General features: G+C 43.6%; 1 protein-coding gene across 2 annotated transcripts in view; it reads left to right on the top strand.

Moving 5' to 3' along the window:
• The window catches only part of EPB41L4B (erythrocyte membrane protein band 4.1 like 4B), a 200,057-nt gene that overhangs the window by 72,323 nt on the left and 104,820 nt on the right, over positions 1-22,914 (top strand). For both annotated transcript variants that reach the window (XM_054164396.1, XM_054164395.1), the window contains exons 3-7: positions 6,950-6,992; positions 10,163-10,241; positions 16,040-16,084; positions 16,875-16,927; positions 22,518-22,638. In XM_054164396.1, coding sequence (XP_054020371.1) covers positions 6,950-6,992; positions 10,163-10,241; positions 16,040-16,084; positions 16,875-16,927; positions 22,518-22,638 — 341 coding nt within the window. The remainder of the gene's footprint in view (positions 1-6,949; positions 6,993-10,162; positions 10,242-16,039; positions 16,085-16,874; positions 16,928-22,517; positions 22,639-22,914) is intronic.

The raw sequence follows: 22,914 nt of genomic DNA, 5'->3' as shown, positions 1-22,914 counted from the left end.
CCTCCTCTCCCTCCTCTCCCTCCTCTCCCTCCTCTCCCTCCTCTCCCTCCTCTCCCTCCTCTCCCTCCTCTCCCTCCTCTCCCTCCTCTCCCTCCTCTCCCTCCTCTCCCTCCTCTCCCTCCTCTCCCTCCTCTCCCTCCTCTCCCTCCTCTCCCTCCTCTCCCTCCTCTCCCTCCTCTCCCTCCTCTCCCTCCTCTCCCTCCTCTCCCTCCTCTCCCTCCTCTCCCTCCTCTCCCTCCTCTCCCTCCTCTCCCTCCTCTCCCTCCTCTCCCTCCTCTCCCTCCTCTCCCTCCTCTCCCTCCTCTCCCTCCTCTCCCTCCTCTCCCTCCTCTCCCTCCTCTCCCTCCTCTCCCTCCTCTCCCTCCTCTCCCTCCTCTCCCTCCTCTCCCTCCTCTCCCTCCTCTCCCTCCTCTCCCTCCTCTCCCTCCTCTCCCTCCTCTCCCTCCTCTCCCTCCTCTCCCTCCTCTCCCTCCTCTCCCTCCTCTCCCTCCTCTCCCTCCTCTCCCTCCTCTCCCCAAAATTCCTGAGCGTTAGTGCTCTGCAGCTCTTCTGGTGATGGTTCTTTCATTTTTCTGAGCTTTTTTGTTAATGTCTGGGTTTGTGTATACTTTACAATGTGCATAATACAGTAGTACAGTGGCATGTGTATATAATACATAAAAACGTAGGGCTGTATCAGAGGTGTGTGCTCAAACACTTCTTGACTTTTTGTACCACCACAAGAAAAGCTGTAGGACAGCTCTACTGAGTCTGGGAACGTTCTAAGGCTCTTCAAGCATTTCCATCATTTTGTAGTAAAACCACTGCTCTACTTTTCTGGTTCTGTTTGTGGAAGGCAGCGGAAAGAGAAGGAAAAAAGGAAAAGAGGAATGAATGAAGGCAATAAGAATCATAGAAACAATGTCTTGTTCAGCTCTTACAGGACTTCAGTAGGGAAGTGGTGCTTGGGGTGATTGAAAGTGTTGCTCATAAGCAGGAGATCTCTGCATTGATTTAGAGGAAATGTGATGCTTATTGGGTTTTCAGTTACTTCTGCTATGGCGTGTGTATTCTAGCACAACAGGAAGCCTTGAAAGCTTTAGTCAAGGTTGGAAACAGCAATAATGAAATCTTGTGAGACCATACTGTTAAAGCTGAATTTCCATGAGGAAGGATTTTATTGACCTTTGCAGGCATGGGTCATGTGCCAATATACTCAATGGTTGGTTTGGCTGCTGGTAGCTAATGTTTATTCATCCTCTATCCAGGTTTGTCTTCCTTTTTTTGTTCCTTATTCCAGATCATTGTCAGAAAAAGAGCTGATGTGGTTGACAGCTCCTTGTGAACCGTAACATTTGAGATTCTCTCCATTTCTGCAGTTGCATTCCTTGTTCCAGTTGTCTGTCCTGTGATGGCATAACATGGATGCCATCCTAGCCTCCCCTATGTTATGGGAATTCAGAACAGAAGGATTGCCTGTGTTGGTTAACTTGGAATTTGTTTCCCTCATGATTTTGTTTTTGATCAGAAGAACAACTATAGAGTGATTGAAGGGGAAGATTTATGATAGATATTTATTTGTTTATTTCCTTTTTCAAATGAGCTGCTGTAATTCTTGAGGTGTGAGACTCCAGCTGGAATGCATGGAAGCAGAAGAATTAAAATGACATTTTTCTTACATGTGTATCTTTAGTGATCCATAGAAGTCCTTTAAGTCCTTCCTCTAATGTCACAAAGGCCCCTTGGCTTAAAGAAGTTCACTATGGAGCAGCCTTTTGCAGCTGGGTAGATCTATTGTGCTCTGCAGCCAGTTAGAGGATGTATGCACACACCTGGTGCATCTGGCACTGGATTTATGGCATGTGCACAGTAAGACTTCTGTATGAGGACAGATTCCTGCGGCTGCCCGTGGCTACAGCAGGGGCCAGAGCTCACTGGGGTGACAAGAGCCAGGACCAACCTGCAGTGAATTGTCCTGGCAATCCACATTTTCATCTGAATGTCGTAACTTACTTCAATTGATAGTTGATAGTAAGTCCAATTACAGTATCACAGTATCACAGTATAACTAAGGTTGGAAGAGACCCCAAGGATCATCAAGCCCAACCTGTCCCAACAGACCTCACGACTAGACCATGGCACCAAGTGCCACGTTCAATCTCCCCTTGAACACTTCCAGGGACGGCGACTCCACCACCTCCCTGGGCAGCACATTCCAATGACGAATGACTCGCTTAGTGAAGAACTTGTTCCTCACTTTGAGTCTAAACCTCCCCTGGCACAGCTTGAGACTGTGCCCCCTTGTTCTGGTGCTGGTTCCTTGAGTTAATTATGTTTGCTTAGGATGGTAATTGCCGCACGATATCCCTGTCCAGGGGTAGACGGTGATAGTTTACACATGTAGAGAAGTCCCCAAACTGTGGTTTAGTGGGTAGGATTTTTAGTGACTTGGTTTTGGTGGTTCCTTCCTCAGATGTGTTACATGCATTTTTATAACCTCTATTTTAGCACGTCGTGTGGGTAATGACAGATGGCTTGGTAGGATTCAGGTGCCTAGGAAATTGGAGAACAAGGCATTTGAAGAGATGATTGACTTTTGGTTTTAGAGGTGCCAGCTTTTGTTTAGCACATCTTCTTTTCTGAACCTGAGCATTTATCATGGTTCTCCCTCCTGCACCTCCAGGTAAGGCTTGAGAAAGCATTTAAGCAGTATTTTCCAGAAAGCAAATAAAACTTCCAGAAAGAAAGGGCTTTCTCTTACAGATAGTTAAATGTATAAATAAGCATAAGGGGAAACAATCTATTCAAGTCTATTCTTCATGTGTTTTAAATTAGCAAAGCAAGCCAACCAAAAAGGATCAAACACATTTTTTTTCCTTTCCAGGTCACCTTTGAGGGCTGTGTAGCTCAAGACAAGGATTTTTCATTCTTTTAGGAAGCCATTAGAAAGGCGATGGAATTTGCAAAGCTCAGGTGTGTCAACCTGTGGTACTCCACTTTTCAGTCTCCATTTGGCAATCTGTGGTCCTTACCTAGACCTCTCCAGAAGCTAGAAGTTACCTGTTTTGCCTTGAGACAAATACATCTTGCCCTTGCTGTGTGACTAGTTTGAGAAGACATTGTTTGCTACCATTTAGGAATGTTGAGGTATTATTTTTTCTCTTCAGTTAGTTCAAGTGACTGCTCAACAGGAGGTATTCTGGGATTGTGTATCTATATATTTATACACTTTGAGTATTTTAAGAAAGCTTTGGGGTTTTAAGTGTTGTTCCTTTCATGTGGAATTGATTGCTGTGGGTCTTCAACACACAAATCCCAAACAGTGACTACTGGTTTATGGTAGTTAATACCATAGGAAACATGCATTTGGCAAGGCAAAGAATTTGTACTGAAATTACAGAGCATCTGAATTTCCCGTTTACCTGACAACACTAAAGGAGCAACCTCCTGGCTCTCTACAGCTTCCTGAGATGGGAGAAATGGTGGGAGGTGCTGAGTTGTTCTCCCTGATATCCAGAAATAGGACACATGGGAATGGCTCAAAGCTGCATCAGGGAAGTTTTAGACTGGACATTAGGAAGCATTTGTTCACTGGAACAGACTTCCTAGAGAGGTGGTGGATGGCCCAGGTGTTTCAGTGTTTAAGAGGCTTTTGGGCAATGCCCTCGGTAAGTGGTCAGGCAGTTGGACTGGATGAGCATTCTGAGTCCCTTCCAACTGATCTGATCCATTCTGTTCTATTCCATTCCGTGTAAACATAGAATATGGATTACCTGCAGTTTGGTGAAGGTTAGGTGTTTATTTTAGTTTGGTTTTCCTTTACTGTGGGCAAATTAGTTTAGCTACTATCTTCCTCTCATAACACAGTCTTAGGCCAATGAACCCATTTCCTCCTCTTTGTTCTGCACTGGTATCTCCGAGTCCAGACTGGATATGGGGAATGTGGCATTGTATAGTTGAAATGACTGTGGTCAGTCTTGGTCTTGTGCCCTGGCATCCATAGCTAAATTTCATTGAGTTTGGATCCTGAAATGATGTAGGGTTGTTTAGCCAGAGCCCAAGACAGAGCAAAAGTCCCTTTGTTCAGCTTCCTAGTGAGACTTCAGCATTCACTGCTTTCACTTTCATGTTCTTGAGTCAACATGCATTATGTAGCCAAGCCCAAACCAGTTTTTGCCTCTAGCTAGTATGCTGTGAATTGGTATTTTTTTTTCAGCTGAGAGGGGCATCTGGAAAGGTGGTGTGATTTCCAGTATGAGGAAGACCTCTGTGGTGGTTTGAGCCATAACTGGGATTTAAGAGCTCCCATGGGGGCAAGACTGAGAATCCCTCCTCTGCTCCCCCCTCCTCTTTCCTGATCAAGAGGGAAAAAAAAGGAAGGGGGGAAAGAACAGGGAGAGATAAGGAAAGGAAAAAGAAAAAAAAGAAAGAAAAGGGAGGAGGCAAATCTACCGAGAAATAATTTGGAAGTAGAGAGGTAACATTTTCTTTAAACAATACCTATCTATAAAAAAACAATAACAGGAAGGGTTCACCAAGGGTAAGGAACAAGGATGGATGGGGAAAATATATCTACAAAACAAACAGTTCTCTGAAGAAGCATGGATGTAGCAGAGAGGAGGACCAGGCCTGACCATGTGGCAGAGAAGCAGGAAGCCAGCAGCAACTCAGTCCTCTTGTCCAGGCAAGGCAGAAGCAAAAGAGAGAAAATGGCTGCAGTGTCTTTCTTTTTATAGGCTTGCTGGACAGAGAGGGGGAATGAAACAGACTAACTCAGTTTTCCAGGGGGAAAACCTTCCTTCAGGGAGGGCAAGGCTCTCACAAGCCCTCCCCACTGATTTCAGGATGGGCATAACCCATCACAACCTCCAACTCTGAGACAAAGGAGTGTTGAAATTCAGCCTGATTTTCAGAGAAGTGGCACAAAATACCTGACTGTAAAATCGGGTTTGGTTCACAAATCTGCATGAAAACTGCCATACCTGGAAGCTCTGCGCCAATAATACCACGAGTCTGTGTCCTACCTCTGTTTTGTTTTCTTTTGGTGGTTGTTGCTTAGCTTTTTTGGGGGCATTTGTGTACGTGAGAGCTGTGTGGTGGTCAGATCACGCAGAGATGATGATGTACAATGTGGGATTAGGGTAAAATGGCAGCTCCTGGCTTCTGAAGTGAGGCGAGTTTAATGTTTGCTGTGTTTTATATCCTGGAACAATCTGTCTCGGGCTCCTTGATTATGGAGTGTGGATGGTAGTTTCCTGTGTAGGTTAGTCTCATTTAGTGGTCTGTGCAAGTAGTTCCTAGAGTCTCCTCAGTTATTTTTAAACCTTCTCAGAAGTATTTACACTTCAAAATAATCTGTTTGGAACTTGCTGTTGAGTTTTAATATACCTAGAACATTGCATTCCAAGGCTAGGACTATCAGCTGTTGTTTCTTTGGGAAAGAATGTAGTTCACATTGTGCAGCACTTATTTATAAAGGTGAGACTAGTATTTTTTTTCCTGTAGTTACTCAGGTTTGCTTTTATTTCACATGAAGCTGAACGTGCATTTTCGTGGAATAATCTGTATATTTGTCTTTGTGAATGGTTTCTCTTCAGCCAAAATAAACATTAAGGAGAAAGTCATTTTTGTTGGTAGGTATATGAAGCCTTACAAATTGGTCTGCCCTGTAGGTTCTGAAAGCAACAGAATTGTATAAGTTCCAAAGTTTAAATTTTGATAGTTTCTTCCTTCATTAAAAACTTGCAGTTTCACAAACCTGTGAGCTGCTGTAGTTTCTTGTGTAATATAGATATATGCGTGTAAAGATAGAAAAATACTTACTTAAAGGAAATCCAAATACTGTTTTGTTACCTTGTGCAACCAGAGCATTTACCAGGGGTAGCTTCAAAACAGATTGCAGTGTTTTGTAGGACATGGCGCAGAGACAGTCAGAGATTTAAGCTAAATTTACACCAGAGTCTATTGCTGCTCTTTTGTAGATGCAACTTGCAGTGACAAGAGAGTGCATAAACTTGACTGGGAGTCATGCTTTTTTTATTAATTATAAAATTTCCATTTATTCAAGATCTTTTGCCATTAATGTGAAAAGAGAAGTGGAGTCTGCATCAGCATTTCCTGAAATCCTGGTAGTAGGAATTAAGTCTCCCTTACCTTGAAAAAACTTTGCTGTGGAGCAATGAAGAGGATGCTCAGAGGAGACCTTATTGCTGTCTACAACTACCTGAAGGGAGGTTGTAGCCAGGTGGGGGTTGGTCTCTTCTCCCAGGCAACCTGTGACAGAACAAGAGGACACAGTCTCAAGCTGTGCCAGGGGAGGTTTAGGCTGGATGTTAGGAAGAAGTTTTTCCACAGAAAGAGTGACTGGCTGTTGGAATATGCTGCCTGTGGAGGTGGTGGAGTCACCATCACTGGATGTGTTTAAGAAGAGCCTGGATGAGGCACTTGTGCCATAGTTTAGTTGATTAGATGGTGTTGGATGATAGGTTGGACTCAATGATCTCAAAGGTCTTTTCTAACCTGGTTAATTCTATTCTACTCTATTCAATGAAAGGCAGGACAGCACAGGATCTGGATGGTCTCCATCAAATAAGGGAGTTGAAAGGAGAATGAAACCCAGGGGTTTGTCCTGCTGTCTACAGCAGCACTTTTGTGCCCGTTAAACTTGGGGACAAAAGGGTGTTTTCCTTACACAACTGCTTTGTGTCTTTGGATTCTGAGGTTTCCCCTTGGAAAGAGTGAAACTTCCCTGACAGTACTGATGTATTTATAAGTCAAGCATTCCCTGATGAAAGAAGGTAGGTTGGTGAATGTGCAATTAAACACTTTGGTAAATGTGTAGAAGTTTAGCAAATAACTATGGTGATACTTCCTTTCCAGAGAGTCTTATCTGTTGAATTTCTACTATAATTCTTGTGTCAACAACATCTTAACATAGAACTGCTTTTAAAGGTGGATTTTCTCTTTTTAGCACTGGTTGGACCATTCAAAATTCATTAAGAAGCAAATAAAAAGTAAGTACCGTGTCCCTGCTTATTTTGTGGTTTCTTTAAGAGTTTGAACTTGGAGTATTTGAACATGATTTGAAGTGTTGAAATATGGCCTTTAATGGAATAAATATTTCTTTAGGAACAGACTTAATTAAATGGCTAATTGGCTGGCATTTAATGTCTAAGTGCACTTGCAAGCAATGCACCAGTTTCAGCAGCCCTTATTAAGCATGGACTGTTTGTTTGAGGCATTGTATGTTCCCAGGTAATTCCAGGGTGATCTGTGAAGTCAGGTTGCTTGGACACAGATCGCTGTTTCTGACACTGCTTCTGTTCCAGAGCAGGCTTCCTGTTTGGTTGTTTTGTTGGTTTCTTTTCTTTTCTTTTTTTTTTTTTTAAGAGAGTAAATGGAAACTATTTCATTGTGTAATGGTTTTGGTGGGGTTTTTGGTTGGTTGTTTTTGGTTTGGTTTGGTTTGGTTTTTATTATGAATGAAATGAACAGATTCTGCTCTGGCAGGGGAGTTGGACTAGAAGGTCTCTCAAGGTCCCTTCCAACCCCTAACATTCTGTGATTCTGTGAAATACCTGCTGTTAAAGAGAGATTTGAGTGGAGTGATTTGGTTTGGCCACTGAGTTTTTTGTTGAAAAGGGCTAATGCAGGCAAGTTCTTCCTGGATCTGCAATAATCTGTTTTCAGGCTTGGATGCAGTGCAGCGTCAGTACTAACATATTTTGTTAATATACTGCAGCAATTGCCTGTTTCAAATATAGCTTCTGTGAGATTAAAATACAGCAAGGAAATTGTCCCCCTTGCAGTACCTTACAGAGATGGCACTTGATTGCTTCAGTGGTGCTTTGCCTTTCTTTCTAATAAGTATCTAAATGTCTAGACAATATTTGTAAATGGTGGAGGACTTTTTCAAAGGTCTTCAGGACAGTTAGCTCTCTCTCCAGTGTGTGTCAGTCTGCTAGCACAGATGGTAAAGATAGATGCTATGGGGAAGGTTTTGGCATTTGTCTCACCTTTCATCATAGAATTGCTAAGGTTGGAAGGGACCTCAAGGATCATCTAGTTCCAAGCCCCCTGCCATGGGCACAGACACCTCACACTCCATCAGGTTGCTCAGAGCCACATCCAGCCTGGCCTTAAAAACCTTCAGGCAGGAGGCTTCCACCACCTGCCTAGGCAACCAGTTCCAGTGTTTCACCACCCTTGTGGGGAAGAACTTCTTCCTAACATTCAATCTAGATCTACCCATTTCTATTTTTGTTCCGTTCCCCCTAGTCCTATCACTACCTGGCACCCTGAAAAGTCCCTCCCCAGCCTTCTTGTAGGCCCTTTCAGATACTGGAAGGCCACAGGAAGATCTCCTCAGAGCCTTCTCTTCTCCAGACTGAACAGCCCCAACTCCCTCTGTGCTCATAGGAAAGGTGCTCCAGCCCTCTGATCATCCTTGTGGCCCTTCTCTGGATACCTTCTAGCACCTCCAGATCCTTGTAATAGGGCTCCCAGAACTGGACACAGTACTCCAGGTGGGGTCTCACCAGAGTGAGACCTCTTGGCTATGCTTCTCTTGATGCAGACCAGGCTCTGGTTGGCTTTCTGGGCTGCAAGTGCTCACTGCTGGCCCCTGTTGAGCTTCTCATCCCCCACCACCCCCAAGTCCTTTTCTTCAGGGCTGCTCTCAAGCCAGTCCCTTCCCAGCTTATATCAGTGCTTGGGATTGCCTCATCCCAGATGCAGGACCTTGCACTTAGTCTTGTTCAACCTCATGAGTTTGTCATGGGCCCTGCTCTCCAGCCTGTCAGGGTTCCTCTGGATGGATCACTTCCTTCTACCATGTCTGCTGCACCACACAGCTTGGTGTTGTCAGCAAACCTGCTGAGGGTGCACTCAATGCCACTGTCCATGTCACCAGCAAAGGTGTTGAACAAGCCTGGTCCCGGTACTGGTCCTTGATCATATGACAGACTACTTTCACCTTAGGTTGCTAAGTGATTTACAGGGGCACTTTCCGTGATAACTTCATCCTTTTCTTTATCTGTCTTAAAGTGAAAAATCAATGATTCCGTAACACCTTCAACCAGTACAGTTGCACAGTTTTGTCTGTTTAATATGTGAAGGGCCTGTTTTGAAAGGAAGTGGGCCTGTGATGGGAATGCCAAAGATGAAAGCAATTTGGTGAGTCTCACAACAGGATACTTCACCTTGCAGTCAGCAGGTGATCTGAGGAGAGTTCCTCTTTCATGGCTGATATTCTCACTGGGTTTTTTTGCCTTTGGTTTCTTTTTCCAGCAGTGGGCAGGTAAGACCCATTATCTTGTTGATGCAGACCTTAACGGTGGTGTCTAAACTCAGCCTAGGGTACTGTAACCTCTGTCTTCTAGGAGCTAATGTTGGACACAACATCAGAGCTCTTATGCTTAGAATTTTGGCTGCACTTCCTGGAATAGAGTGGATCATTAATAGGCACTTATATTGATGTGGTTGATGTGGTGTTACAGAAGACCTTAGAAAGCTGTGGAAAAGTAATTTTTCTAGCACTTACTCTATCAGCAGGCTGTTCGTCTGGAAGATGAGGCTTAGGCAGATAAAGATGCATTGGCCGTAGTGTCATGATAGTGAGGTAGTGTTTTATTATCTGCTACACAGAAAATAGGACCTAATTCACCTTCTAGCATTAGAAAACAACAGTTCTTGCAAGTCTGCTTCATGGAGTTAGCTAGATTTCCGTGGTCATGGGTTCCTTCCAGAATCCTCTCTAGCACTTTTCACCATATTTTACCTTTTCTCATCTGCTTGTGTCAATTGAAAGCTGATCTGTAGGGTGGGTGTTCTTTTTTACTTCTGTTTGTGCTGGCAACAAGAAGGACTATCCACTGCCTCCCTCTCCGTGCCCCTAGCAGTAGGCAGCATATCTGGAACTTGCTGTGAGGCACACCTCTTTGAATAAAAGTGTTTGGCAAATGACTGTTGTTTGATTAATCTAAAGATTAGAGTGTCATAAAGTATGGTAATCATATTTTGTGATTATTATTGCATGCTGTTTAAAAACATTAAATGTTTGGTTCTTTGAGGGATTGGAAAACCATGCTTTGTTTTGGGCTTCTTGGGTTGTGGGGTGGTGGCTGTTGCTCTGCCTTAGCACAGCTGAAACGAGTGTAAACTTCTTTTTTTTCCCCATATGCAGTTGGACCTCCATATACATTGCATTTTCGAATTAAGTACTACTCATCAGAACCAAACAACCTTCATGAGGAGTTTACAAGGTAGGAACTGCCTGAGGGGTGAATAAGACATCTGATGTTGTAGCAGTTTGGGCTGGGTGCCCTCTGCTGTGCTCATATGAGGGGTGCTTCCTGTGTCCGGAAGCCCAGCCCAGTGGCTGGACACAGGAAGCCAGGTATTTCATCCCATAATACCCTGCACCACTATAAGATCTCGGCGCGGGGTCTGGCACTTTCTCTTTCTTCCCTCGCCACCACCTGGTAACTTGGGGGAGATGTCTGCCGGCCTTGGGCCTGGGTAGGCCCAAGGCCAGGGGGATGGGCAGTCTCAGATCTGGCCAGCTGAGACTAGCCTAGCGGTGGAGTGGGAGGGGGAGAAGAAGGAGCTGTGGGGGTCTTGGGTGTACCCTCAGGTGGGGATGGGATATTTCTGGTTGTGCTTTTGGGATATCTTTTGTCACTGTGCTTCTGGCTCTCTGTAAGCATTCACCGCTTCTCATTTAAACTTTGCACCGCTTTTGCAGTCCGTTTGTCTGAGTCGTTACTTCTTGCCCATGGTGGGGAGGGGGTTAGCCTCAACCTGTCACAGGTGTATATGTGGGTACTGTAAGCTAGTGATTTGAGGGTGTTCATTTTGTCTGATGTAGGTGTTTTCCAGCTGTCAGGGAAATGTCATCATTTTTTTTTATTTGCTCCAGAAAACATTCATGGCCTCTCCAAGCGGTTCAGTCTGTAGCACATGCTGTGTTCTGGTGCTTTAACATGAGAAAGAAAGCATTGGGTGGGGAGAGCTGCAGCTGCAAGACAGCTGCTTTTTATATCAGTGACTCCTGCCATACCTCTGTCCCACTACAATACACATGCTCTGCTGTGTCCCACTTGTTCTGAGACTCAGGAGTGATTTAATAATGGTACAAAGGTCATAAGGGACAGGCAGCTTGAACTCTTCATTAACAGTTGTTTGATTGAACCTCTTCCATTTCCCCATGAGTTTTTGGTGGTGCAAAGATGTAAAAGTCACCTTGGAATACCTGGAGGTTTGGTGGTGGGGTGTTTTTTCTGTGCCATGAGGGCTATACTTCACTGGATTCATAGCACCCTGGTGGAATCTAGAGTATATTCTGGATATTGGGAAAGGAGCAGCTGAAGGAAAAGGATATATTTATCTTTTGTATCTGCAAAAATCTGTGTTTTCTTTCATAGTAATCATCTCTCTTTATGTGATTTTATTTGCTCTGTTTCTCAATGTAGTGCACTTTGTCTTCTATTTTGCTTGGCAATAATCAGTGTACTCTAGTCAGCCTAAGGTGTTTAAAGATTGTTGACTGCCATAGTTCATGTGCATGTGACACTTAACATTCAACTGATTCCTGCAGGCATATGTTTACTGTCTCCTTTCCTGTCTGCTGTTGCACATGTTTAGGTGTTTTTTTTACTGCCTGAGACAAGAACAAAGAGCTCATTGCCATCATCTTATGATACTGGCATTAACATCCATTATCAGTTTAGTGCAGCAGTGTTAATTCAATAAAATGGGCATATTCCTATATAAGGTATAATTAACCTCTACAACTCCCTGGCACTTCTGTAATTGAGTATAAGGTCTCAGGGAATCCAACAGACTGGATCATTTTGGAGCAGTGAAATTAGTAAAAATAACATTTTCTGAAATCTCACACAAGTCTCCATGCATCAGGGTACCCAACTGACAAGCATTACGTTTTTGCTGTGGTCAAATTATTCTGATACTGGCTTCCACAGGATTTCCTGCTTAATCCTCTGAAACATATGAGCCTAGTCACGACAAGATGGGGGTTTCTGAGCTGGTGTGATCATTGTTGTGATCAAGACATTTCCTCTGGACGCATTAACCTCTGGTGCTTTGTGATCTAATTACTGCTGAAAGGTGACATTTCAGAAGACTATTTTAGTTAGAAAAACACTTGAGTCAGCTCAATTTTTGGTATCATGAACAACATTTTCTTGTTAATTATAAGCTTGACAGAAGGCCATTGGAAGAAAAATTAAAATTAGCTGGAAAGTAATTTTACAGTGAGCTAACAGTTGCCTTTTTTTTTTTTAGTTATTATTGTTGAAGAAAGTAGTTTTGGCTGTTGCTGGGGGTTTAAGAATCTTTGTGCTAGCTGGGTCATGTTTTCCATATAGCATGTTGAGTAAAAAGCAAAGATGAGCAACTATGTGCTGAAAATTATTCCAAGTGGAAATGGAATGAGATTACGATACACAAATTCGTGAAGCGTTCCATGGTTTTGGAGCTGGGGTTGTTTAGCCTGGAGAAGAGGAGGCTCAGGGGAGACCTATTGCTCTCTACAACTACCTGAAGGGAGGTTGTAGCCAGGTGGAGGTTGGTCTCTTCTCCCAGGCAACCAGCACCAGAACAAGAGGACACAGTCTCAAGCTGTGCCAGGGGAAGTTTAGGCTTGAGGTGAGGAGAAAGTTCTTTACAGAGAGAGTGGTTAGCCATTGGAATGTGCTGCCCAGGGAGGTGGTGGAGTCACCATCCCTGGAGGTGTTCAAGAGGGGATTGGATGTGGCACTTGGTGCCATGGTTTAGTAGTCATGAGGTGTTGGTTGACAGGTTGGACTTGCTGATCCTTGAGGTCTCTTCCAACCTTATTGATTCTATGATTGTTTTTGGCTATGGCTTTAAAATTTTCCACAGATCTTGAACGGAAAGTAGTAAAATGTAAAGAAATCACTCTTGGGTGTAAAAAGGAAAATAACAATAATTCTAAACAATCCCAGGGAAAAGATATCTACCATAAAATTTAGTTCCAAAGACAATTTCTCTATCTTCTCGCTTCCTTGGGCTGGGAGATACTAACTTTGTGCTTCTGCTGGCTTCTGCTTGACCTTGGCTGCATTGTTTTGGCTAAGTCTAACTTCTCTGCTCCTTTCTCTTGTCCCTTTTTTTTTTTGTACAGGGGGCATAAGGGGGAGGCAGAGAGGGAGAAGCTAGTAGCTTCCCCTGGTCCTTGGCCGGGGTGGGGGTTCATGTGCTGTTTATTATTATCTGTAAATATTACAAATGCTGTATATTTTGTACATATCCATTGCATTCCATTGTAGATTGTAGTTTTGCTTGTAAATACAGCTTCATTTGCTTCCAAATGGGCTGGTCTGGCAAATTTAATGTTGGGGGTGAGGGGAGGAATTTCCAACCCACCAGAGAGGAAGAAGAGAAAATAAAACAATCATCAACAGTAACCATGAACTGGCCTGTTTGGAGGGGTGTTCAATATTCTTTGTGGAGATGTGTTTTTCTTGTGGTCTGTATTGAAGCTGGAGTCACATCCCATGATAAGCACAGTAATGGGGAAGTGTTGCAACCTTTCACCCACCCTGGCTTTTTCCATTAAAAGCTGAAATCCAGTGCACTACTTCTGGCACTCTTAGGGAACCTGATTAGTTTCTTTAATTAGAAAAAATAACAGAGGAATATGTCTGTACCTGTGTGTTGTGGAGAATTTTCTAAGGTGTGTTGCCTATTTGGAGAGTTGGCAATGGAGATGCCAAAGCTTATCAGTCTACTCCCAGAAAAGGACCAAGAATAAGCCATACCAACTGGTGGTTCAAGCCTTAACTGGGACTTAAGAGCTCAGATGGGGGCCAGGCTGAGAATTCCTCCCCCACTCCCCCCTCCTCTTTCCCAATAGAGAGGAAAAGAAAGGAAAGAAGCAAATCCACCAAGAAATAATTTGGATTCAGCTTGGAAGTAGAGAGGTAGAGAATTTTCTTTTAACAGTATATAGATATATATATGTATGTAACAATAACAGGTAGGGTTCACAAGGGTAAGGAACAAGAATGGATGGGGAAAAAAGAAATATGCAATACAAAACCAGTCCTTTGCAAAGGCGTGGGTGCAGCAGGGAGGACCACGTGGCAGAGAAGCAGGGAACCAGCGGCAGTCCTCGTCCGGGCTAAAGGCAGGTGCCAAGAGAGCTAATGGCTGCAGTGTCCTTTTTATAGCCTTGCTGGGCAGGGAGGGGGAGTGGAACAGACTAACTTAGTTTCCCAGGGGGAAAACGACCTCCAGGGAGGGCAATGCTTTCACAAGCCCTCCCCGCACTGCTTCCAGGATGGGTGTAACCCATCACACCAACCAGAGCAGAGTGGTGGTGCTGCACAGGCCAGCTGGCACTGATGGAAGGGCTACCCTGGTTTTTTCTTGCAAATTTAGAAAAGTTCATAATATTGTGAATCATCAGAGAGAAACAACAAGAGCACTAAATACATTTGTCTGCCTTTAATCTACGCATGCAAAATCCCAGGTTTGATTGCCAAGTCAAATATTAACCAAGTATGTGAATCAGAGACACAGAGCTAACCTGGATAAATCTGATTCTGCTTTAGTGTATCATGATAAGTCTTTCTGAATCTTCCTTTTCTGTTTTCCTATCTGATTCCAACTGTTCATCCTTCACCATGTTTACAACACACCCTCTATGATGAAAACCAATTTGCCTTTCTAGCATCCGTTGTATTTTTAGGAGAGGCTTACATCTCCATTTACTGGGTTGACTCCCTGTTAGTCCTTCATGCTTGCTTATCTTCAGTCACTCTTCATTGCAAGCCTCACCCATCAGTGTCCAGAGCAGTGCAGAGCCTGCCTTTGCCTATCCTATCCTATTTTGTGGAGAGCTCTTGCATGACCTGGAGTGCATCTACATGCCTCAGGCACCAGTGCTGAGTGGTTGTGAAACATGAAGTGTGCCTAGAACTGAAGATTGACAACAGCTAAAAATACTATTACAATTGGAAGGAAGGCTGTAAAACCCTGCTTGGCCTTCTGAGTAGTTGTGTGGGCTCTGTGGAATCCAAGTTCTTTTATTCAGAACTTCTCTGCTATTTTAAATGAAAAATCAGTCTGAGCTTTCCCTTTTGCCCACTTTGGGTTTTTCCCTTTGTCATGTGTTGAGTTGAATCTGCTGCCTCATGCCAGCTTCAAAATGAAATGGCTGGAGCAAAGTATTATGGGGCTTGAAGTTCAGATTGTAACAGGAGAGGCTTCCTGTACTGGTTGCTACTTTCGGGTTCCAGGTTTGGAGTATTGCTCTCTTGCACTGGGAAGTGGAGGGGGAGTTTGGGTTAGCTGGCTGGCTGGTGCTGTCTGCATTTTGCTGTGCTTTCCCTGCAAATAGGCTAAGGTAATTGTATGTTGCATTATCTCATTTTTGTCATTAAAGCCCTTTATCTCAACCCAGAATCTTTTGGTGTTACCTTCTCTCACATCTGTGTTGGAGGGAAGCAGAGACTGTTAACCCCATTACATCATGTGTATTTGTGTTTGAGAAAGTAGCCCTGAAGCCTTCCTGCCTTCACCTGTGTTTTGGCGCTAGGTCAGTTGTTGCTTGAACTGGGCAAGAGAGAGTTCAAGAAAAACACTGGAGTGTCAATAACATCCAGGTTGAGGTAGTGCGTGCTAAGAGCACATCCCTAACAGTAAGATTGTGGAGTCTCTTTCTCTGGAGACTTTCAAAACCTACCTGGATGAGTTCCTGTGAAACCTGATCTACTTGTACCTGCTTTAGCTGGGGAGGGTGCGGGGGGAGGGGTGGGTGGCTAGATGGTCTCTGGAGGTCCTTTCCAACCCCTGCTATTCTTTGATTCTGAACACATCCAGTAGGTGAAAAATGTTTTCTTGGGTTTGATTTTAGTGAAAACTGTGGGAACTTTGAAGGCTGCAGGGAGTATCTAAGTGATCTCAAAGGTCTTTTTTTAAAGAGCAAGTTAATGAGAATGTTGTGACTGCTCAATCAATTTGGATATTTTTCCAGCCATTGGGGCTTTTGACTTTCTGAATTTTTATTTGTCAGGTACCTGTTTGTATTACAGCTTCGACAAGATATCCTGTCAGGGAAGTAAGTACTTCTTTACTCTTGTAGCTGTAGTTTAAAATATTTCTAATAGATCATCCCTTAGTGGTCTAAAATTTTACCTAAACTACAGGATCATCTGATTCTTTATGATAGTCATGCACAGGTCATAAACATGACTTACAGTTCCACATGGTTTTGGTTTGGCTGGGTTTTTCCTCTTTAGAATACAGAAATCTATGAGTTTGTGAGCATTGTGACTATATTATTGACAAACAGAATGAGTAAAGGCCTTTGCTGAATTGACCAGGTGATGGAAATGTATCAAGACAGCAAACAGTATCCTGACTTCCATGACTTGAAAATGTAATTTGGGCTTGCCATGTTTTTCAGTGTGGTAGGCTAAAATCGAGGATGTACTCTCTGTACAGATCAACCCTGCAAAAAGATTTTGTCTTTATAGCCTCATCCTGGCCAATGAATTCACACCTGTTCTATTTTTATTACATGACACACACACATCCCTCAAAAACATAAGTTCAAAAAGACAGTGTTGAATCAAAAATGGTTTCTGAGTTGATTCAATGTTGCTGCTATTAGTTCAAGCTTGTTTTAAGGTGGAGCATACCATGTGTCTAGTTTAAATGTACCCAGTTAGGAAGCAATCATATAAAAGTAAAAAATAATTGTGTGTGTTTCAAATCATTAATAGCCTGTAGAAGTTAATGTTTTCATTTCTTATGTCAGACTTCTGTTTAGCTTCATTGTAAGAGGAACTCACTGACAAAAAGGATATGCTTTTTATGCCTTGATTTGTTTTCTTTCTCTTTTTAAGACTGAAATGCCCGTACGAAACGGCTGTTGAATTGTCAGCTCTGTGTCTTCAAGGTAGGCAGTCTTTATGAAAGAGGTTTGTCTCAATGTGTCTTTTCACTCTTTGTTACTAGTGCCTTCTCATTGTTAGAATGTAAATCCCACTCTTTTATCAGAGGAGAAGACTTTTTAGAGAGCTCACTTTCCTGACTTCTCTCTGTTCATTACTTCTGAACTACAGTTGCCAAAAGTGGCAGAGCCTCAGAAGCATGGATAGCCAAAGGTTTTGTGGAAGCTGGGGGCTGACCAAGGATGAAAGACTTCAAATAGCTGTATACTGAGGGAGAAGCTGTGTTGTCTGTGTAGTGTTACCACTTCAGCCTGACCAGCCAGCTGGCCCTTCAGCACATGCTCTGTAGTAGATGGGTTCCTGCAGGTGTAGCTTCAAATACGGACTTGCTTCTGCCTGGACAGTCCTTAGGAGACCAAGCCTCTGCAGGCCTGGACACTGGAGGTGTTTACCAGGCAAGGAGGAAACAGGGCACCAGGTACCAGACAGAAAGAACTGAGATTACTTATGTGTCAGGAGCAAGGGTTGCAAGATAAAAAAATAAATAAAAATCCTAGGACACTAAATTTTCCTGGTTTATTACAGGAAAGGGCAATTTATTTGGGGTTTTTTGTCTTTATTTATTGCTGCTAACATGTTAATAAAAACATTAATTCCATTCCAGGAGATTTGTGTTGTGGATGGGAAGGAAAATTGTGTGATGAAGCTCAAATTGAGTTAATTTTTTTTTTTCTGGAAGGAAGTGTAGTGAACTGGCCCATTTCAGCCATACCAACAGCATAATTAATCAAAGTAAATAATACTGTTCCTGTTCTGCTGCTGGTTGGCAATGGCTCATGAAGTGCTTAGGCAAAGTCTTTTAGTTCAATACAGCAGCAGAAATAATTTGCTGGTTCTAGATGGGCTAAAACTAGGAATTCAGCTCCAAACAGCAAAAGGTATAAATCTTAGGGTTATTCTGCACTAGCCCAGCACAGCTCTGATTGTTAGATGTGCAAAGTACTGCTGCAGGCAAACTCCATTTTTCATTCTGAGATAAAGAAAATCTGAAGCCCATATTTGATTTGTTGTTTCCATTTTCAAAGATAAAAGCCCTGGTAACCTTACCTCTGATCTGGATAATAGAATGGCTCAGGTTGGAAGGGACCTCAGACATCATCTGCTCCAGGGCACCTCTCTCAGCTAGACTTGGTTGCTCAAGGCCTCATCCAACCTGGCCTTAAACACCCCCAGGGAGGAGGCAGCCCCAACCTCCCTGGGCAGCATGTTCCAGATCTCACCACCCTCACAGTGAAGAACTTCTTCAGTTCCAGTCTAACCCTGCTCGGCCTCAGCTTCAAACCATTCCCTCTTGTCCTGTCTTTAGACACCCTCAGGAAAAGTCTCTCTGCAGCCTTCCTGCAGGATCCCTTCAGGTACTGGAAGGCAGCTCTAAGGTGCCCCTGGAGTCTTCTCCTCTCCAGGCTGAACACCCCCAGCTCCCTCAGCCTGTTCCCGTGGCAGAGGTGGCTTCACCCTTGGACCATTCTTGTGACCCTCCTCTGGCCTCACTCCAACATCTCTGTGTACTTCTGATGCTGGGGACACTAAAGAGAAGGAGAAGATTTCCCTCTGCTGACAGACACCGCTCTCTCAGCAGCACAGGGTGTGGGTTCCCTTACTAAGCAAGGAGAACCAGGAAAAGAGTAATAGGTTGTTGTGTTAACATGTTGGGTAGTGACTGATACCTGTGGTTACTCTGTAAATGTCATAAAACAGCCATCCATCATGTTTATAATGTCTCCAACTAGGTACCTAAACACTTCTTGACACTGGCAGTGGGAGCATGCTTTTCTACGTTTCTACTGTCTTTTTTCAGTTTCACTTCTCTGCTATTTTGACATCACACTGCACTCCTTCAAAATGATTTCATTATTTCAGCTAGTGGGAGTTGGAGGAAATGTCTGTAAAGTCCAGTCTTGCCCCTTAGTGTGGCTTTCCTATGAGAGAAGAAAAAGTTACAAATTCCTCTTTAGGGATTGGTACTCTTAAGTCCTCTAAAAGAAAACCTTGTTTTTTTCTTCACGGGTCAGCCTTTGCACTTCATACATTTTCATTATCAAGGAAGTTCTGTTTAAGTAATTTTCTTAGTTTCAAAAAGCAGTTTCCAAGGCTGGCATTTTATGTGAATCACCTTTCAAACAAATACTGTTGGTTTGTTGAAGGAATGTCTCTAGCAAATAAGATCAATTTACAGTATAGAATAGAATAGAATTAACCAGGTTGGAAAAGACCTTTGAGATCATCGAGTCCAACCTATCACCAAACACCATCTACTCAACAAAACCATGGCAGCAAGTGCCTCATCCAGGCTCTTCCTAAACACCTCCAGTGATGGTGACTCCACCACCTCCCTGGGCAGCCCATTCCAATGGCCAGTCTCTCTTTCTTCCTAACAGCCAGCCTAAACCTCCCCTGGTGCAGCTTGAGACTGTGTCCTCTTGTTCTGTTGGTGGTTGCCTGGGAGAAGAGACCAACCCCCACCTGTCTACAATCTCCCTTCAGGTAGTTGGTGACTTGTGAAGCATAGACATAATTGTGTGCTTCATTTAGGGATGATCTACAGAAAGATTGTAAGCACACTTGAATCATCACTATTAGAATCTAAGTTTTTAACTCCCTCATTAGTCTTGAGTGGCTTTTGTATGTAATCAGACACACTTTTGAAACTGCTAGTTAAACCCAAAAGGAAGACTTTATCTCAGATCTCCAGTTTTAATCACAAGACATTTTCATGGGACACAGTGCAAACTTGTTTTTCCTCCTTTCTGTGTAAAAGAATCAACAATATATTTACAGATAAACATGGACTTCCAGCTTTCAAAAAACTTCCTAGGAAACTTCCTTTTAAAAATGTTTCTGCAAGGTTTACTAAAGATCATGGCTATTGTGTGTCCCCTGCCTTTTCTCTCTGTTAAATAGTAAGGAAATCTCCCATATTTTTCCTAGATGATTTTCAACACATCAAACTTCAGTTTCTGACTTTTTTTTACCCTGAAGTCTTCCTTACTAGTCTGTGTGTTTGTGGCTCCCTCTCACAAACTGGAGACTGGACTGCCAGTAATTCCTGGCAACATCTGAGCTGAGTAGGCTTCCAATGCAGATCAAGCAGCAGCAGAGCTGAACTGTCTCTTAAGAAAAAAAGAATACTGTAATTCATCATGGAAGATTACTGTTTAGAACAAAAAAATGTGAGGCAGTTACTGGAAACAAAGTCAATCTGTTTAATATCCTCAGGAATGCTAAATTCTACCTGGAATGCAGGAATGCTAAAGTCTACCTGGACCTCAGCAAGGCCTTTGACACCGTTCCCCATAGCAAACTCCTGGCCAAGCTGTCAGCCCATGGCTTGGATGGGAGCACACTGCGATGGGTTAGGAACTGGCTGGAGGGCCGAGCCCAGAGAGTGGTGGTGAATGGTGCCACATCCAGCTGGCAGCCAGGCACTAGTGGTGTGCCCCAGGGATCAGTACTGGGCCCCATGCTCTTTAACATCTTTATTGATGATCTGGATGAGGGCATTGAGTCCATCATCAGTAAATTTGCTGATGACACCAAGCTGGGGGCAGGAGTTGATCTGCTGGAGGGCAGAGAGGCTCTGCAGAGGGACCTCGACAGGCTGGGCAGATGGGCAGAGTCCAACAGCATGAGATTGAACACATCCAAGTGCCGGGTTCTGCACATTGGCCACAGCAACCCCATGCAGTGCTACAGGCTGGGGTCAGAGTGGCTGGAGAGTGGCCAGACAGAGAGGGACCTGGGGGTGCTGGTTGACTGTAGACTGAACATGAGCCTGCAGTGTGCCCAGGCAGCCAAGAAGGCATCCTGGCCTGCATCAGGAACAGTGTGGCCAGCAGGAGCAGGGAGGTCATTCTGCCCCTGTACACTGCACTGGTTAGGCTGCACCTCAAGTCCTGTGTCCAGTTCTGGGCCCCTCAGTTTAGGAAGGATGTTGACTTGCTGGAACGAGTCCAGAGAAGAGCAACAAAGTTGGTGAGGGGTTTGGAACACAAGCCCTATGAGGAGAGGCTGAGGGAGCTGGGGTTGCTTAGCCTGGAGAGGAGGAGACTCAGGGGTGACCTTATTGCTCTCTACAACTACCTGAAGGGAGGTTGTAGACAGACGGATGTTGGTCTCTTCTCCCAGGCAACCAGTACCAGAACAAGAGGACACAGTCTCAGGCTGCGCCAGGGGAGGTTTAGGTTGGATGTTAGGAAAAAATTCTATACAGAGAGAGTGATTGCCCATTGGAATGGGCTGCTTGGGGAGGTGGTGGAGTCACTGTCATTGGAGGTTTTCAGGAGAAGACTTGATGGGGTGCTTGGTGCCATGGGTTAGTTGTTTAGGTGGTGTTGGATTGGTTGATGGGTTGGACGCCATGATCTTGAAGGTCTCTTCCAACCTGGTTTATTCTATGTATTCTATTCTAAATGTTTGAGCAAAGCAGCTCAAGTGCTCAAAACCACATAGTAGGTGTATCAGTCAACAACTTGCATTTTGAATGGAACTTCTGTGTTCTAATGCATCCTGCTGTGTATTTTTGAAGACTGGGAGTGAATTAATTTTGCAGCTGTAACATGTAAAAATGCCCTGAGGCAGTGAAATGTTCTCTTAAAAGTGATCTCTATGCTTGTGGTTTTTTTTTTTTGGTTTGGTGGTTTGGTTTTGGTTTTGTGGTAGTAGTTGTCAGGAAAAACCAACTGAGTAAGACCTGGCTTGGAATCGTATCATATTCCAAGTGCCATGTGATATTTCTGCCAGTGATGTTTATCTCAGTCCTGAGGCAGTGACATTGCAATCTCTTTGCATAGCTGAGAGATCCCAGCAGTAAAGTGTGCTGCACACGTAGCAGTTAAGGGTGTCAGTCACTGAGATGCTCAGCACTTGCATATCCTGATGAGCTCAGTAGAGTATGCAAGACTTCTGCTCCTAGGAAAGAAGAGACCAGGCCCTAAGCAGAGAAAACAAATAAATAAATAGAAAGTAGCACCTAAATTATGTTAAGGAGTATTTCTTTCCTTAAAAATTAGTTAATCTGAACCTTAAGGCACCACTGTGGTTTAAAAATAAACCAAACACACACCATAACTTCATCACAGGTTTCTTGACAAAGATTATCTTCATATATTGACAAAACGGTAATGCAAGAAGCGTGCAGTGGAAGGGGAAGTGTTTTGGACTCGAAAGAATGACCCCATTGTAATGGAAGTTTCTGAGTAACCTCTTCTGAAACTTTAGTGCATTGATTTTTAAGCTTTATTTTCTTTAAATGCCTAAAAAAAAATCTAAAGAAGTGGCTTTAGTTAGGCTGGTTTAATGCCAACATTCTTGGATAGTAGAATTCTGTACAATACCCTTACACTGCTCCTGCAAATGCCTTTGACTTTCACTGTAAAATGTGGTTTGAGTGTCTTGGAGTGGGGGGGGGGGATGGTTAACTTAGACTTCTGGCACAAGTGCATTCTTTTACACCATACTTAGAAACTGTCATTGTCTTGGTGGAGATTATGGAATAAAATGTTTTCTGGTTTTAACTTTTCGATTCATTGATTGCAGCTGAACTGGGAGAGTGCGAGCTCCCAGAGCACACGCCAGAACTCGTGTCTGAATTCAGGTTTGCACCAAACCAGACTGAAGCAATGGAATTTGACATTTTTCAGAAATGGAAAGAGTGCAGGTAGGACACTTGTGTGGCAGTGGTGTCTCTAGCAACAGGAGGTTTTCTTCTCTTCCAGAGTCAAATATGTCCACAAGAGCCCCTTCAGCAGACATGAAACCGTTATTATGTTTGTCAGTTGAGAAGTATTGTAAATATGCCTTGAGCCCTCCCCTCCCCTAGAAATGGCAAGCAGCAATTTAGGAAAGGTTGGTAGAGTGAGTTTTTACTTTTTTTTTGGTTGTTTTTTTCTTTAAATCATTTCATAATATTTTGTGCAGTCATCTCTTTCTCCAG

The sequence above is a fragment of the Dryobates pubescens genome, chromosome 9, assembly GCF_014839835.1.
Source record: "Dryobates pubescens isolate bDryPub1 chromosome 9, bDryPub1.pri, whole genome shotgun sequence".
Classification (NCBI taxonomy): Eukaryota; Metazoa; Chordata; class Aves; order Piciformes; family Picidae; genus Dryobates; species Dryobates pubescens.
Note: the sequence above shows the minus strand (reverse complement) of the source record. Positions and strands in the feature narration are given on the sequence as shown.